Source organism: Triturus cristatus, chromosome 5_1, assembly GCF_964204655.1.
Source record: "Triturus cristatus chromosome 5_1, aTriCri1.1, whole genome shotgun sequence".
Classification (NCBI taxonomy): domain Eukaryota; kingdom Metazoa; phylum Chordata; class Amphibia; order Caudata; family Salamandridae; genus Triturus; species Triturus cristatus.
In genome coordinates, this window is record NC_140587.1 from 647,087,940 (window position 1) to 647,104,850 (window position 16,911).

General features: G+C 42.4%; 1 protein-coding gene across 2 annotated transcripts in view; it reads right to left on the reverse strand.

The window, feature by feature from the left end:
• Nucleotides 1–16,911, reverse strand: part of LYN (LYN proto-oncogene, Src family tyrosine kinase) — a 308,727-nt gene that overhangs the window by 25,075 nt on the left and 266,741 nt on the right. For both annotated transcript variants that reach the window (XM_085605606.1, XM_085605607.1), the window contains exons 9-10: nucleotides 13,605–13,787; nucleotides 6,691–6,767 (exon numbers count right to left, since the gene is read on the reverse strand). In XM_085605606.1, coding sequence (XP_085461732.1) covers nucleotides 6,691–6,767; nucleotides 13,605–13,787 — 260 coding nt within the window. The remainder of the gene's footprint in view (nucleotides 1–6,690; nucleotides 6,768–13,604; nucleotides 13,788–16,911) is intronic.

Below are 16,911 nucleotides of genomic sequence, written 5' to 3' on the forward strand. Positions count from 1 at the left end.
ACTATGTATCCCCTTGTATACTAAGAGGATATGCGATGAAGGACTATCATGCACCCGCTTCTTATAAAAATCCTTTCTCAAAAGTGTCATTTCATGGCTAAGGGTGTGCAGCGTGGGCCACTGTGCACCTTTTGATGTGTGACAGGGGTATGGGGTGAGGTTTACGTTGCACCTACTCAACACTAGTAGAATTGCGTAGTAGTACCTTCTTTATGGACTACGGTGCAGTGTGTTTCCATTCCAATGCCGCCTCTGCCTGCATGGGAATATGGAGTTTACTTGTGATATACAGATTCATGATTATTATGGTGTAGAGCTGCTGTACTGTGTACAACATTAGCATGGATTAGGTTTCCCAAGCACTAGTAATTAAAGAAGAAACCTTTAAGTTTGTCTTATTATATCTGACCCTTTTGCTTGATATTGTGTTTATCATCACTTACCTTAGCTTGTACTACTGAACTACTTTTAAATTGCTGCACTCAAGTATTGTAAGCATCACTCTTAGACACCTCGAGGTCTATACTCTACATAAGGTATCTTCTTGTGTCTTTTAAAATGTTGAAGTCTATTGAATTATATGTTGCATCACTTTAATTTGTGGTGCAGCGTACTATGTTGTGAGATGGGGAAGCCGTCCTTGAGTAATAACGTTGATGAAGATTTACCATCTTACACATTGTTTTTCCTTGGAAATATGGTGTTTTTTCCAGATATGTTATTTTTGGGGGTTCTGGATTCAAACACTTATATTGGTGTTGGTATAAACACGTTGATGAACTCTATTTGTTCTCCTTCCACTTTCACGGTGGACATGATGAATTTACTTTTCTAATGTATTGATTTCCTTGGACTTTGAGCCAATACACATCTAGCTGGTCTTGTCCATGTGCTCTTGCTAGTCCTTTTTCTCTTTTGTGTTCTATGATATCATATGGAGAACTTATTTGGTTATAAACTTGACATTGTATAGTGTTCCTACTGGATGGTTGCTGTGTTTGCCAGAATCCACTTCATTTCCCTTGTTTGGATTTTTCTCACAACGAACCATGGTGAGAACATTCATAATAATGTATAAGGTCTTGTTTCGTGTTTACACAGTTTGGATTATGAAATGGTTTGTCCAATTAGATTTTTTTCTTGTTTCTTTTTCTTCTGTGTACACATTTTTCTTACTGATTTTTTCTTGCTTACTTTTTACATAAGCCCCCTTTTCTTTCTTTTTTTTCCATTTCTTTAATTGTTGTCTTTGGCTGCATTCTTTGACTTGCATATCCAAGATGGCAAGCTTTATTGTCATTGTTGTAACTTGATCCTTTGAATGTAATTTTGGTTTTTTTTTTCCAAATTGATGTGATCTTCTCATCTTGTTGTAGAATTTTGTAATAGTTGTGATGGTTTGAACCATACTTTCTTAGGGCTTGTCCCTTTGCCAACGGTATTATTTGTTTTTGTGGATTGTGAGACTTTTGTGTATCATTATGATTTTTTACATTTCTGTATTATGGTGTGCTTTTCGTATCTTTAAAAGTGATATCATGTGAGTATCATCTCTTTTGTATGATGCTGCATTTGCATCTCGTCTTAGAAGTAGAACTATTGTATGTTTTACACTAGTGTTTTTTACATATTGCAGCTCTGATGAAGCCTGTGATTGGGCAAAACATGTTGGCTGCGCTCTTGTTTTTATTTTGAGAATAATAAAGAACATAAAGGATAAAGAAAACCTTCTGATTATTATTGTGTATCTGATTGATTTACTATACAAACCTTTTTCATTCTTTATTTATGTTCTCTCTCTCTCTCTCTGATAAAAAAAATAACACATTTACATATTTTTTTCTCCAACTTGCCTGCTACAGTATACTGTTGCATAGCTTAGCTTTGGGTGTGCACGAGATTTTTATCGGTAATTCATTAACTGCGTGACCCTTTGAGGCCTGTATCAACTGCACAGATGCAGTTCCTATGTCACAGATGTAAAGCTCAGGAGCAATGGCTGAATTCTTAAAGATTGCATCGAAAGTTTAATGATTGCTGATGCCAAGTACTGCACATTTGGTGTATTGCAGATATTATCGCGAGCCAGTGTCACCTTTTGTATGATAAGACTGATTTGACATGGGGGAATTTTCTAAAGTTGGTTTGGATAAAGCGAACCCACTGAGACATCGATTGTAAAACATTGCAGATAATGGACTCTCCAAGGTGTTGAACTCACACATTGTTGCTCTTCGATATCTTTTCTGTGCGGTTCCTCGCCTCTGCGGAGGTGGACTAACGGTGGAACTGTTGATTGAGAAGTGTGAGGCAAGATTGATGACGACCTAATAATAGGACTATGGATGATGCAACAACCTGAACACTTCCAGATGCCACGTGTTGGATTCGTCCATTGGTAACTTTTAGATATCTGTCTCACGGCTTATTATTCTGGAGCCTCTTTGATGAAGCTGTTGATATTGCGATGGTTTGCAGTATACTAATGATGACGGGAGTTGTACAATTTGAGGAAATCAATAAAGTTTGTTAAAAAAAAAAAAAAAGACTGATTTGACATTCCCTTGCCCCATAACAGTAGTAGTCACAGAAGGACAGCAGCCACTTGATAACAGTACCCATGGGTCAGGTGTTCAGGGCTTGGTTTTACCACAGAGCACAGAAATACCATTCTCACACACTAGTTCTCTTTATATTACAGGACTCACTGCTTTAGGTGGTAGTTGTCCGGGGATACCTTTAGACATTACTCTTCTTGTTGATCTAGACTGCACAGTATGTATGTTTTCTGGGATCTTTCCCCAGTCAAGTTAATTCAAGAACCCTTACTTTAAAGGGGACATCTGGTGAATGACGCCACAATAGGTCTCAAACTCCACGATAACATCAAGCCAAGCAGGATTCCAGAATGCTTGCTGTTGGTGCCTGTTAATGACACAGGACAGGGTAAAGAGAGGTGTTCTTTCTTCTTCACTGGCTGCCCCCTTTAAAGCCGTCCCATCTGCCCTCTATCAATAGGCGCGTAAAGTTGAACGAGTACCCCTGCTAACACCAGGTTCAGGCCAGCACCCACTCTGGCCATCGCTTCCATTCAGCAGTGTAATCAGTTCACATTGCAGAAGCGGGTGGAGTTCTGCAGTGTAAACCATGGAAAGTGAGTCATTTTCTTTATGGTAAGGATTTTCATTTCTTGGACTATGAAAACATGTGCAGTGTTTTGTTCGAATTGAAAGGGTATGCTTCTAGGGATGGGAGGGTATCTCGGATACAGGGATCTCGCGGTAAACACGATGTGCCTAGCAGTGTCCTTTGGGCTGGGCTGGGCTGTACTCATGGGTTGAACTACCTTATGTTCTGACTTGAGCAACATTTTTGACGAGCAGTACAGGGTGGGAGTTAACATTTCTGAAACTGAACATTCCATAATTCAATTGCAAGGAAACAATGTGGAGAGGAAGTGGAGGTACTTTGGAACTGGGAAACCAAGTAGACTCCCAGCGTTGGTGCAAAATCCTGCGATTATGGGCAAATCACAAAATCTCCCCATTCCCCCAAAAATATTCTGATCTTGTGTAATGTTATTGATTATCATGTATTGCGCTCCAAGGCCCTTGGGCAGAGTCCAGCAATATAAAACAGCAAAAGAAAATTAACAAAGAAACGTGCTGCAAAATTGGATTTCTTTTTATTTGGAACGTCCAGTAAAACGGTCTTCTCAGTGCATGTACTGGGAGGTTACACACGTGCACATGTATTCACATCAAGTACCACGCCGGAATGTGTGTGGATCATGGAGAAGGTTTAAATTGTTTCCGTTTAAACACTGGCAAAAAAGCAACTAATACAAGTGGAGCAGAGAGATGAACGAAGCCATGCCTTGTTTTCGGTTTTAACAAATGTTCAAAAGTCTGCGTGATTTTTCTAGTTTAGGCCACTATTTCCACATTGTCAGAAAACTACGAAAAAGTCTCCATCAGTTAAAAACAGAACATTATAAAGAATCCCGTTTATTTCATTGCCTATGGACGTCATTGCTTTCTAATCCGCATCAATGACAGGAAGGAGAAACCACAGGCAAAAATAACAAAACGTGCTGAGATCACTGTGCAAAGAGGTTACTTCCCTCATAAAAAAAACACCAATCATACCTGGTTTTTTTATTACACCATTTTACCATTAGTAATCTTCCTGAGGGATTCAGTTGAATTTTTTTAGAAATAAATATTTTAAAAACTATTCTCGGGAGCTGGATGACTTAATGAGTTTTGGGTTATTTATGTTTAGCTATTTTTCTTTCAGTTAGTAGTTAACTAGCCTAATAATAACTTTGATGAAGTCAATTTATATTTTCCATTTGCTACTGGTTGAGGTCTTTTGTTGATAATCAGCCATATCTCCTGAGCTCACTTGGTTTATGTTGGGAAAGGTACAGTAGCATGAATAGCCTTAGGAGTTTGTGAATGTCCACAAACATGCATTTGTGGGCATTCACAAAATCCTTTCATTCCACTTTCCACCATGGAAATAGTAAGATTTTTACTCCAGCCCAGGGCTGGCGTAGATTCGTTCCCAGGGTGTGAAAGGAAATTGATCCCTGGGTCTGTAGAGGAAGAGGTTGTTCCCAAGCGGAAACATTCTTCCCGCAGAGAAATAAAAATTAAAATATATGTGCATTTGCACAAGGGATCATATTCCAACAATTGTAGTTTCCCTATCCATTGGACAGTCAGTCCTAAGTGATGTGCTAAAATAGTCGAAGTGAGCCCTTCCTATAGTTTGGTGGTTATGTAAGCCCCTATTTGCATACGAGATTCTGTAGGGCGGCACGCCTAGTTATTCGGCAAAGATTCACAATAGGCAAGCAGCAGATGGATAAGCCAGCAAACATTTGCGGAGGGGCAGGCAGCATTTGGGACTTTGGTAGGATAGGTAGAGGCTTGGGGGGGGGAAAGAGTTCAAGGGGGAGAAGGATTAAAGGGAGACGGAGGGTAGCAAGAAGAGCACGGGGAAGAAGCAGCATGGAGGAAAGGGCACAGAGGCAAACAAAGCTGTAGTGCGGAGGAAGGGCATAGTGGGAAGGGCAGGGGAAGTGGGGAGTAGGGAGGAAGCGCTCAATGGAGGGGGCGGAGATTGACTGAACGGGGCCTTCCACTGCAGCAGAGGTCTTTAGAAGGCAGTAGCAGTACTTCTGAAAGTTTGACAAAGCTTACCTCTGACAAACAAAGTGTGCCAAAATATTGGCTGCAGTAAAGGTTTGGTTTCCTTAGGATCGGTTGCACGAGGACAGGTTTTGATATAACAAACTAGGATCACTCTTCAAATAAAGGTTAGTTTCAAAGATGAGCTCTGTGAAACTTTAAATCTGGTGAAGCTGAAATATGTGTTGAAACCCAAGCAGATGTCAAACGAAAGAAAATTCTGGAATGCCTATTGTTGGTGATTGAAAGAGATGAAAGACAGGGAAAAAAGAACGGTCTAGGACTCGCCCACAGATAGCTTTTAGGTGTGTGTTTTCAAAAGATCTTTGTCATACCATACCAAAAACATACAGTAGGCCTACAGCCGTTTGCTGCTTGACATTGGTTGGTTGTCTTGTCACTCATATGCTTACTTCTAATGCAATGGCTATCCTTCCTCTTCTTGTGTCTTCTCTACCCTGGAGCATGGTCCCTTTATCATCCTTTTGATTGTATGGCTTGTATTATTTTGCTCACATTGACTTAACTACTTTTTTCTTTTCAATTCATCACTTCATAACCGTGCATGTTTTCTATCTCCCTCGTGCACTCCCACCCCCCCATACCTGCATTCTCCATGTTACTCCCCACCCCTGCCAGCTTGTCTGTAAATGCACAGCAACAGGTATATTTTTGCCGGGTAGAAATAAAAGAGTGGAGTTTAAGGCTTGTTGTCTTCAGCATTTCACACACTGTATAAATACACAGGCCTTGGCACACATATACGTTTATGGTTCCGAAGGAGGAACTGGCTTCTGCATACACTAAAATGGTGTTTGAGGCAGAAGGTGTACTTATCATGACTGAAAAGGAGATAGATTTTCACCTGGAAGACCACATATCTGTCCCCTAGGTTACTGCGCAGGACAAAATGGCTGGACCAGGTTTCAGTTATGAGACATGTAGAAAGCAAATTTGGTCTTTGCACGCACTTTCCTATATATTTTGACTTCTACTTTTACTTTTTTAATTTAGGTTTGGAGGTTCCTGAAGGAAAAATATTTGAAAATAAGGCAGACTATTTATACATTTTTAAAATATTGAATCAACGTGCAGATTGGAAATACCTTAAACTGGAGTTTACATTTCCTCTAGTATCTTTAAGTATTTCTTTTTATTTTACGTTTTTAAAAAGTGATTTTCAACCAATCATTTACTTCGTACTTTCATTATAAAGGCAAGACCTATTGGCTTTGCCAATGATTGTTCCTCTCTTCACTAGATGCCCATTTATTCCTTTCTCTGAAATTTCATGAGGGTGGACACGGTAAACTGCTGGGTTGGAAGGTTTTGATTCTAGAATTATGCATTTCACTTCATTATCGGGCATTGAACAAAATGAAAGCAGAGAAGTAGGTTGGTATGTGTAATGAAATGTGAACCATTAAAAACTGCAACCACATTTTAAACAAATACGTCATAAATTGCAAAATCTCAATTTTAAATTGATTACCTGAGCCGAGAAATCGATTAATTTTGGAAGTTGCACTTTCAGTCCTTCTGGGCTCTTCATAAAATCCAATAAACTGCCTGGTTAGAGACAAGAAAAAACTGTATAGAGATTCGGAAAATTATATCCTACATTTTACATAACAATTTAAGATAGCGACACTGCACATATTGAACTAGATCATAAAAGAGTGACAGGTTGTGCATGACAAACCTGCCATTTAAGATGACGTCATAAGCTAAAGAGATAGCATTAACAAATAGCAGTCGGATGTGATGTGCGTCGCAGGCCTGCACCCCATCGTTACTCGGGTTTACAGTGTAAGTACTGCTGGCACGTTGCCTGCTCCCTTCCCTTTATTCTTGTACTTGCATCCCTTTCCTGTCTGTCCCCACCTCGCCCTGAATGGATGTATTTTTAAAATAGCCTTAATGTTCACGTGCATTTCCCACTTGACATCCTAAGAAACAAACGTCAGTGACTGGACCAGTGGTGGCTCCTACGCTATGGCGGAGGAGCATTGCCCCGCCTGCTGCGAGTGCAGCAGGCACACACATTAATAAAATGGTAATAAATACCATTTTATGAATGTGTCCAAGGCTCGCACTGTTGCAGCGTGATGGCAGGGAGTGGGGCGTATTAGTACAAATGCACTATTAATGCACCCCCCTGCCAGAGAGCAGCTCAAATGACTGGCTGCCTACAGCCGACCAATGCGACCTGCGGCCATCGGAGCCTGCAATCCCAAGGCTGAGAAACCCCAGAGGGGTTGCAGCCGCAGGCTCCCCAGCCTCAAAATGAGTGCTGGGTTAGCCCGCTCCAACCAATTGGTTGGTTTCGCATTGTACTAGGGCGGAAGTCTTTCCCTTTCCGCCTGAGTCAGCGCTGAGAAGAGCGCTGGGAGGAAGAAGGACACTGCATCCAGAGCCTTTGCGGCAGCGAGGATACGGGAAAGTTCTTTGTATTTTTTAAAAAAATGTTTATTTGTTCTCTGTTTTCCCTCCCCACCGACTCTCCCACCCGCCTGCACCACACTCTGCCCCCACACCAGCTGCTACTGAATTCTCAAGGAGTTGTCACCACCATGTGAACTACTTGATGCTGAACACTGATCTGATGTGTCTGCATACCTACTGTGCATGACCATGCTCCCTCCCTCAGACAACATGGCAGGCTCCTATATCCAGCAACCTTTGGAAACGCCTGGCACTTAAGTAATAGAAGTAAGGCTAGGGCACAGATACATGGTGCATTGTATTTTCACACGTATATAGCGCTTCATGCTCCTGATGAGGTCACAATGTGCTCTCATTTTCTTCGGGTTCTTAATGGCTGTCAACAGTGCTGTCTGTGATGAGTGTTGCATGTAGTCTGCTCTATTTGAGAGGTGTTGGGTAAGGGTACATGCACCAAACATGGTGCGTGTTAAATGGCGCTGAGCCTACCAAACCATGAGGTGTTGCAGGAGTGTAAGGATAGGTGCAGCCACGCATACCTGCATTCAGTATCAAAGTTCAAGCTGCACAGGCTGTGAATAGTCCACAATTGAATGAAGCACAACCAGGTGTGACAAAGACCCAGTCCCTGAAAGCACCGTTAGACAACAAGGGTATGTACCATGTGGGGCCAGTCAGAAGCAGAGACACAACCTGCATTCGAAGACCTTCTGGATGTTGGGCCGTCCGTTTCATGGCGGGGATGTTTGTGTTTAAAATGTATAGGTATCTGCAGAGAGCCAGCTTAGCAACAGGGGAAGCTGTGTTTTTACTCCAAAAGGGGAGGTGGGGGGTTAATCACAGAAGGTCCAGTAATGCACATTGTAACATGAGCTAGGCAGGGATACTGCTAATTTAGCAAAATCAATCAAAGTTATTTACTTGAGCAGGTGTTAATATGGAAAACGATACGTTCATTAATAAAAACAAAATCATGTCCTTATTAATGAAATTACCCATTGTGAACTCCATATCAACCTTGACTCGCAATGACCTGGTCAGGCAAGCTCTGAGACCCAGGCCCAGTGTTACTGATTTATAGGTCACAGGTGGGATGACGCGTAGCTGGCAGATAACCGCACGAACAAGAAACCCTAGATCAATCCCACTGATAGGTGCAGCGACATTACAATGGTCAAGGGAGACTGACCCCAATAAAGAGCACATGGCCAGAGCGGTGAACACACGCTCCTAAAACACCATAAAGTCAGATGCCACATGAGTTAGGAACATATAGCCAATCAGAACACATCACACGCAGTGATCACGCGCTCCCCATGTAGGACATCTGGCTACGCTACCCACTGGCCCCATTGTGTCCACGCAAGTTCAAGGCCCACCTGTGGTAACCATTTGACCATTGATTTATGACTAAGGCAGCAACCAACATTCCTCACAACATAAGGTTCGCCGGAGAACTTTACTACCTGATGAAAACAGTATCTAAGAAGGATGCAAATTGAATGTAAGTGGAGACAGTTTTCAGACCCTTTGCCTGTTACTGTCCTCATGGCCGCTATGTTTAATTAAACAAACTGTCTCTTGTTTTTTCAAGGTATTTCGTACTCATGGAACACAGGCACACAGCCCTTTTAAGGACAGAGATGGTATCTACTGCTCAATCTACAGAAGTCAAGGGCAAAGCGAGCAGCTGAACAGCAATCAAAGTTTGTCACCGAACAGAAACAAGGTCTAGAATTTAACTTCTCCACTTCGGCCAAATTCTAAGCAGGTGTTTGCATCCCAAGTCCCTCTTATGGTCCTGAAGGCTCCCAAAGGCAGATGAGTGCCAGTGAGGTCATGCCTCAGACCATGGCCAGACTGCACCCTGCTCATGTGAGTGTGAGACATGAAGCATTTAGAAGCATTCTGGCCTATCAGGACTAGAATGAATCAGCCCATCCTATTCTACGATCCTCATGCCTCCAAGCAAGCCCAGTGTTTTCATTTAAATTAAATAGATCCATGCTTTTTTTGTTTACACAAGGAAGCATCTTCCTCCTCTTCTAATAAATAGACAAGTTCAACAAGAGAACATCTAAAATCCAACACTTGCCTAGAACCTTCTTTCCTTAATGCGTGACCTGTTTATTGCTGTCTACCATACCCAATACGTCATGTTCTTTCGAATCTTAGATATAAACTGTTCTTTCCACTGTAGAAGGTGACTTGTCGTACTATTGAATACACCACCTCTTGTTTCCTAATGGAAAATATAAACCTGGAGATGGTGTCAATATACCGATTTATATTCAGTGGTGATTCAGTTAATTTTTCAATCCTTTCATGGGAACAAAGCCTACTAAAAATGTACCACATATATGCAGAAACAAGGCACATGCCCCCCATGTGGTCCCACTGTCATGCGTGAGACCTGCAGCCCATTATGGATTTTCTGGCAACAGCACGTTGCATTGTGGTACACGTAGTTTGTAGTTCGGATAATAGTGTTTGACTGAAATTCCAGCATGCAAAATGCTGCTGGCTTAATGTCAACATTGGCTAAAGTTTTCTTCATCAGACAGGGCTTTGGCAGTTATGTAGAATGTGCTTTTACTAAGCAAAACCAAAGGGCATGATGGACGGAGTGTTGAACATTGCAAGCACTCACCCCCAGTCAACTGATCTGGGTTTAATCCATCATCATTCTTTAGCTCACTCCGCCACCCCAGTTCAGACATGGCCATATGCAAATCAGTCTAACCCTGTGCCTCATGGGAACAGTCCAGCCCGAACTGCCAAGCCATGTCTTCCCTGGACCGGAAACAAGTATCCTGGGACCGGTTTCTGGCTTATCAGCCATCATCAGCCAGGCTAGCTTGAATCCAGTGGCAAAGTGAGCAAGGGACCCACGTCTGGCATACTCTGCCAACTTAGGGTGAACAAAGCAAAACTAAAGGGGATGATGGACGGAGTGTTGAACATTGCAAGCACTCACCCCCAGTCAACTGATCTGGGTTTATTCCATCATCATTCTTTAGCTCACTCCGCCACCCCAGTTCAGACATGACCATATGTGAATCAGTCTGACCCTCTGCCTCATGGGAACAGTCCAGCCCGAACTGCCAAGCCATGTCTTCCCTGGACCAGAAACAAGCATCCTGGGAACATGTGCTTTTACAAACTGCCTTGCATTCAGAAGTCAATAAATCAAGAGTATCTATTGCAGGTTTAGCAGAATGGAGTGCACCTTTATTTGGTAAACATAATAAACAAAGCTCCAGAAGTAAAAAGCCCAGGTCACACAGAGTTGGGTGTGTGCACTTACTGCTTCTATGTGCTAGACAGTCTATGGGCCTTTATTAGTTCCCAGAAGAGTCTCCCTGAATCCCATTGTTGGGATCAGCGGCCTGAGTCCTTGTGGAATATACAACACTTACTGCTAATCTAACTATGTAACAGAAGTACCACTATAGATGTATACCTCCACGGATCACCCTGCTGACCCATTTTAACACGCCTGTTCATAACTCCACTCCACCTGAGTAATTTCGAATGAGCAGTCATTCGCCATTTTCACCTCACAATTCATTTTGATTCGGCCCACTTCTCAACTTCCTGTTCCCGCAGACATTCTTGGTGAGCCAAAATTTAAGATGTCTTGGTTACACCCCTCACCACTAATTTTGATTAGTGAACATACCTCCAATTTCCTTCCCATCTAAATCGATTATACATATTTTGTTAAGATATGGTGTGAATCAGGACTGCTGTAAAAGCAGGAAAGAGGGCCACTCCGGAAGGCCTAAAGGGTGAATAGTCCCATGCGACTGTCCATCTCATCTAGCATCAAATCAAAGTAAAGCTGGTGCCAGACAAATTATATGCTGCACTTTCCTTGACTGGGTGCAGCCAGGAAAGATAAGAAGCCATTATGAGGGATGGAGGCAGGCCGGGCCCAAGAAAAGGGAAGGTCTAATAGTATCATGTGGAATCGGGGTGCAGGACCTATGAGAAATTAGTGGGACAGGACTGAATAAAACTGGAGAACCGTGGTAGGGAGGTCTGCATAGAGGCTGACAGAAACAATGGGTGAAAAATTATCACAATAAAAGGTAGAGCAAATCTCTTTCCAGATATGACAATATGTCAGACACACACAGTGAAATCTTTTTGCCATAGTTTCAGATAGAAAAAGATGTAGGGGAGAGGGAAAGAACCTTGACAGGGTAAAAGAGGGAGTGTGTACTCAAACCTTCTTGTTTTCATTCACTTCCCCTTTTTAGGTAGGAAACATGAAAAGCAAACAAAAGACAGAGTGATAAAGGCAGCCCATCTCACTAAAACCAGCATTATACAGAGGCGTGCCCGGTGGAACACAGTCATATAACCTTGACCAGCAAAGTCCAAATCGAATCTCAACAGTATGCCAAGTCACATGACTCACAATGGATACTGAACTCAACCTCGAGAAACACTTCATTGAGAAAACCCAGATATCTGGCACCAGTTCTCTCTACTAAACAAAATGAAACTATTTCTCCCAGAAAGTCACTTCAAAACTTCTGATCAAGCCCTCTGAGTGGTGCATCTGGATAGTAGCCATGCCTTGCTCCACGGCCTCTAAGACTCCACCCATGCCTTCATTTATGGGCATCCTAAATGCTGTAGCATCCATCATCAAGGGCCTGAAGGAATCGACATGACCCCTTCCCTATGGAACTCCTTTGGCTGCTTGTAGCATCTTCAAATTGACTGAATCATCCATAAAGCCATTATGACCAGCATCCCTGCCTATGAAGCTAACAGCTCACCAGCTGTGATGGCTCCGGTCACATCTGCAACCAGAACACAGACTGAAGATGAAGAAGTGGGGGAAAAACAAGCCAGCAGGGATTCTGCTTCTACGCACCCAAGAACTAAAACAACATGCCCAAACCCTGCTTTAATTGAGGAAAGAGCTGACAACGCACCTCTTTATAGATCACTCCACCACGACTCATTGACATTCTCGCTCACTCTTAGAAACCAGCTACCCCTCCAATCACTCGTTGACTGTATCTTTACCTATGACCCTTTGACTGTCAGCTAGCTGTGCACAATACAAATAGCGCATACATTCGTACTCAAAGGCTAGGAGAGTGTGGTAAACAACCCTTAACAAAGTAAAATCCTTGTCTTGTATGCCTCCTTAACATATATTGTAAATGCTTTTCCTCTGAATACACGCAAAATACAGCCTCCATCGTGAGGCTTCTATAAGTTGACATCTGAACCTCCAGAAGTAACCAAAACTGCAAGCCTTATTCGTTAATATCCTTTCACTGGACCCGTTTATATGCTTCACTATAAGCCAGATGAGATGCAAATAAAATTCAGGGACAGCTTCTGCCTCGACTGCGGAGACCACAGTGCTTAATTTGAGCCAGTGGTTTCCAGTGCTCGCTACCGGCACTTAATTGTCAACACTGGCACTCAAGACAGCTGCGATTTAGAAATAAGCAGAACAACGGTTGTTTTAATAAATCTATATACATTAAAAACTACTAATACCTGTCGCCCAAGCCATTGCAATAGCTTCGGGGATTCAAACAGTCTGAATTGTTACAGTTGTAGCAGTGTGATGATTAATAGTTGTATAGGCACTGTGATGGCAGCGTTGACTGGGGCAATGGGTGGTGCAAGCTGCAGTGGCCTCCCGACAAGGGCCCGGCACTTTTTTTTTGTTTTTTACAAATCAAGCACTGGGAGACTATGGACTTACTATTGCACAGAGCAGGGATAGGACTGCATTATCAGTCACAAGTCTGAACAGCCTCCTGCATGGCCACATAGCGGGTAGACAATAAGCGGAGACTGCAAGTGGAGGATACAATCGAGCCACAATGAAAACAAAGCCGACACTGAGTGTAGGATAGACTTCCTCAACACTTGCAGACACAGGGTAGAAGTTCAACTAACACAAATGAGAGCAGCACTCACCTTTTGACATGTACTCCGTTACAATGTAGATCGGCTCCTCTTTGGTGACCACAGCGTACAGCCTCACCAGCTTGTCATGTTGAAGGGTTTTCATGAGGTTAGCCTCCTCGAGGAACGCTTCCGCCGACATAGTGCCCACTTTCAAGGTCTTCACTGCTACCTTGGTGCTGTTGTTGTAGAAACCTGAAAAACAATAGAGCAGAATGCAACTAGGATTACAGCGCACTGACTATCTCCTCACAGCTTTATTACAGGCGCCTCAAATCTGGTCGTTGCAATTCTGTACTATCAGAGTTATTGATATTGGCAAACACTAGTGCGGAATTACTGGATATGAAACGTTGAGCCCGGAGACTCCCCCAAGAAATGTACATTCCTCCTTTGTCGCCAAAGATTTTTACCCACGGATTGTGACTGCTTTCAGCAGCTGGGATACCCTGATGAAACCCTGGTGAAACTAACAGGTCCACAGTAAATTCGAGGACCATTTAATTTCCATGGGGTAGCGACACTGGGTCAAAATTAAAAGGCAAGTCAGATGAGTCCCTAATAATCACTTTTACGTGAAAATATTAGTCGCATCTTACCTGCAGAATACATTGCATTAAATATTTATGCCGAGTATCTGATTGTGGTATCTTTGGCCAAGGTACATTCCCTCAAAACGAAAACTCCGCTCCACAAGGTAAAATATTCTCTGTATAGCGCCGGATTATTACACTTAAATTCCAGCCCCTTTTACGGTACAGAAACCTCCTGTTCTTTTTCCCCCTTGTCTATTTTGCCAATTTCCTTGCTAGTTTGTCACACCTGTGTGTCCTTTGTTCATTAGTTCTAAATATAGACATTAATTCTTGGTACAAAAGCACATGTGAAGTGCTGTTTCAGCTGATCTGCATGGAGGAACCATTTGGCTCTCAATTAATGATTTACTCTCTGTACACAGGGACAGGTAGTGTATAAAATCACCAAGATAACTGCTGTTTGCTTAACACTGCTCCAGTCTGCAGAGGCCGCCCAACTTCCCAAACAGCTGTGTAACTCTGAGAAAATATTTTATAATTCACAGTCTCCATTAGCCAAAAAGAATTTAACATGTACTGTGCATGACCTCCTCACAAGTCCTAATTCGACCACAAGTTGGTTATTGTAGAAATGTTTCATTCTATTGAGTTTTAAAATGTACCCTGTTTCAAAGCCTTGATGTTTAGGGTGAAAAACCCTTGTGGAAAAAATACTCCCCAGAGAGGGCAATACCCAAGAGTCAGCTGATAAGTCTATTTTGAAAGATGATGTTCATAGCCTCTGAACATGCTTAGTGCAATGAATTTAAACGTACAAAACGATTAACTACTGAATAAATAAATCCTATATGTGTGTTATTGACAGTAGACTTATGTTTACTCTGCTGCTAAATTACACTTTCATCACACATCATGGAACCACGGTCAATTCTCTGAGCATGCTTTATGGTATATGCATTTCTAATGTGCCTTAGTCTAGCAACAGGACACTGTGGCACTTTCTTGATGTGGGACCTTTACCATAGGGTTCTGGGATTTCCAGCAACCAGTTGTGTAAGTTTATTTGTCTCGTGTATATTCAGTAGAGAGTATTTTGTGTGAAAAGCTTAGTTTACTAATGGTTTATGTTGGTAAATGTGCAAGTAAAATGACTTTGCTCGAGACATCGTCGGGTCCAAATTTGTTGTTGGGCAGACCCAACATTAAGGACTGCGGCTTGCCACTGGTGATCTCTGTACCTTGATAGAAACCACAGTGGTGGTAGTTCCTGTTATGGTACAAAACGTTTGGTGGTCAGTTGCTGTCAGTTCTGACTAGCATTTACCAAACCTTACAAACATTTTCTTTTTTCAAAAACAAACTCCCAATCTGGGAGTTTGTATTAGAACAAATATACCTAATGACACCTAAAAAACATTTTCCCCTGGTAGCGGGTGTCATTAGTTGTTTTTTTTCTATCCATCAACGCCAGTCTCGCATGGCCATGATGTACAGAAAGAAATAGACATAACACTGTCCACCCTAATTAGGGCTGATGCTGTAATGCCCGGCTTCTGACAGACCCTACCGAGTTGCGCTTTCAAAGGAAGCTTTCTGTTGACAGAAAAGCGGATTGTCAGCCAGACTCTTAATGATGTGGATGGACCATCAGTCAGGCGGGGAAGGTACTTTTCCCCATTTGCGATGGAGTACCCTGTCAGCCAAACTATCAATCTGGTTCTTTGTAGTTTGTTAGGAGAGTGGACGGTTATGCTGAAAACCTTGTTGTGGTTGTTGATCGGTTGTCCATTGCTCAGTAATTTAAGGAGGACAGACATTGTTAGCTAGCTATATAGCTATGATACAAGGTCGGTCTTTGAGAGAGTGGTTTATTTAAATTAACTATCTGACTAGTTCTAAGATGTATGCTAGTGTGGTATGGGGACGTCCTATGAGTTGACAGCACTTTGGACTTAATGCCTTGCAGTGTACATGACTCTGCGAGGGTTCCCTCTTGGATGTTCAGTTTGGAAAAGAAAGTTATAGGAGTAATTGGAACAGTGACGTGTAGTAGGTAGTGCTGGGTGCAAAGTGCTCCTGGGTGTACATACTACCCGCTTACTGGACGTGTATTTGGCACATGCAGTAGGCTCTGTCACTGTATGCTGACTGGAGAGGGTGTTGTGCATCCTCAGATTTGGTGTTTTTTGTATCATGGTGGTAGCTAACTATTTCCAAACCTGCCATTTTGCGTGCTGTGGAATGTTACATCAAGTAAAGGATATTGTTATTTGTGTGGTTATGTTGGAGAGGAAAAATACACAATATAGGCAAATACGAGTTTTGGAATCATCAGTGTGGAGGACATAATGTGGCAAAGCACACCATACAACAACGCACATTTGAGGAAAAAAAGACATATCTTCCAGCACTTATGCAAAACATACCAACAAACGTACAAACACCCATGCACAAATACACTGACAGGCAAAGGCTAAACCTGCACATAGACCAACATACATAAAGACAACTATGCACCTAAACCAACAAGTAATTGAGCAAACGTGTTATGTTTGATTATGTTATGCGACACACACCTGCAAATTGTCATTCAATATCAGCACGGCACCATAGCACCCGCCAGTCCTGGTTGCCTCTCCAATTCCCAAGACCTCCTTGGGATCAAAGGAGATCCTACTCAAACACTCAATCTTAGGAACCTCGAAGAGGTTGGCGTTGGCTTAACGCAGAGTTCTCTGGGGATAATATTGTTATAATTTCTTCTGGATGAAAGTCCAGCTTGT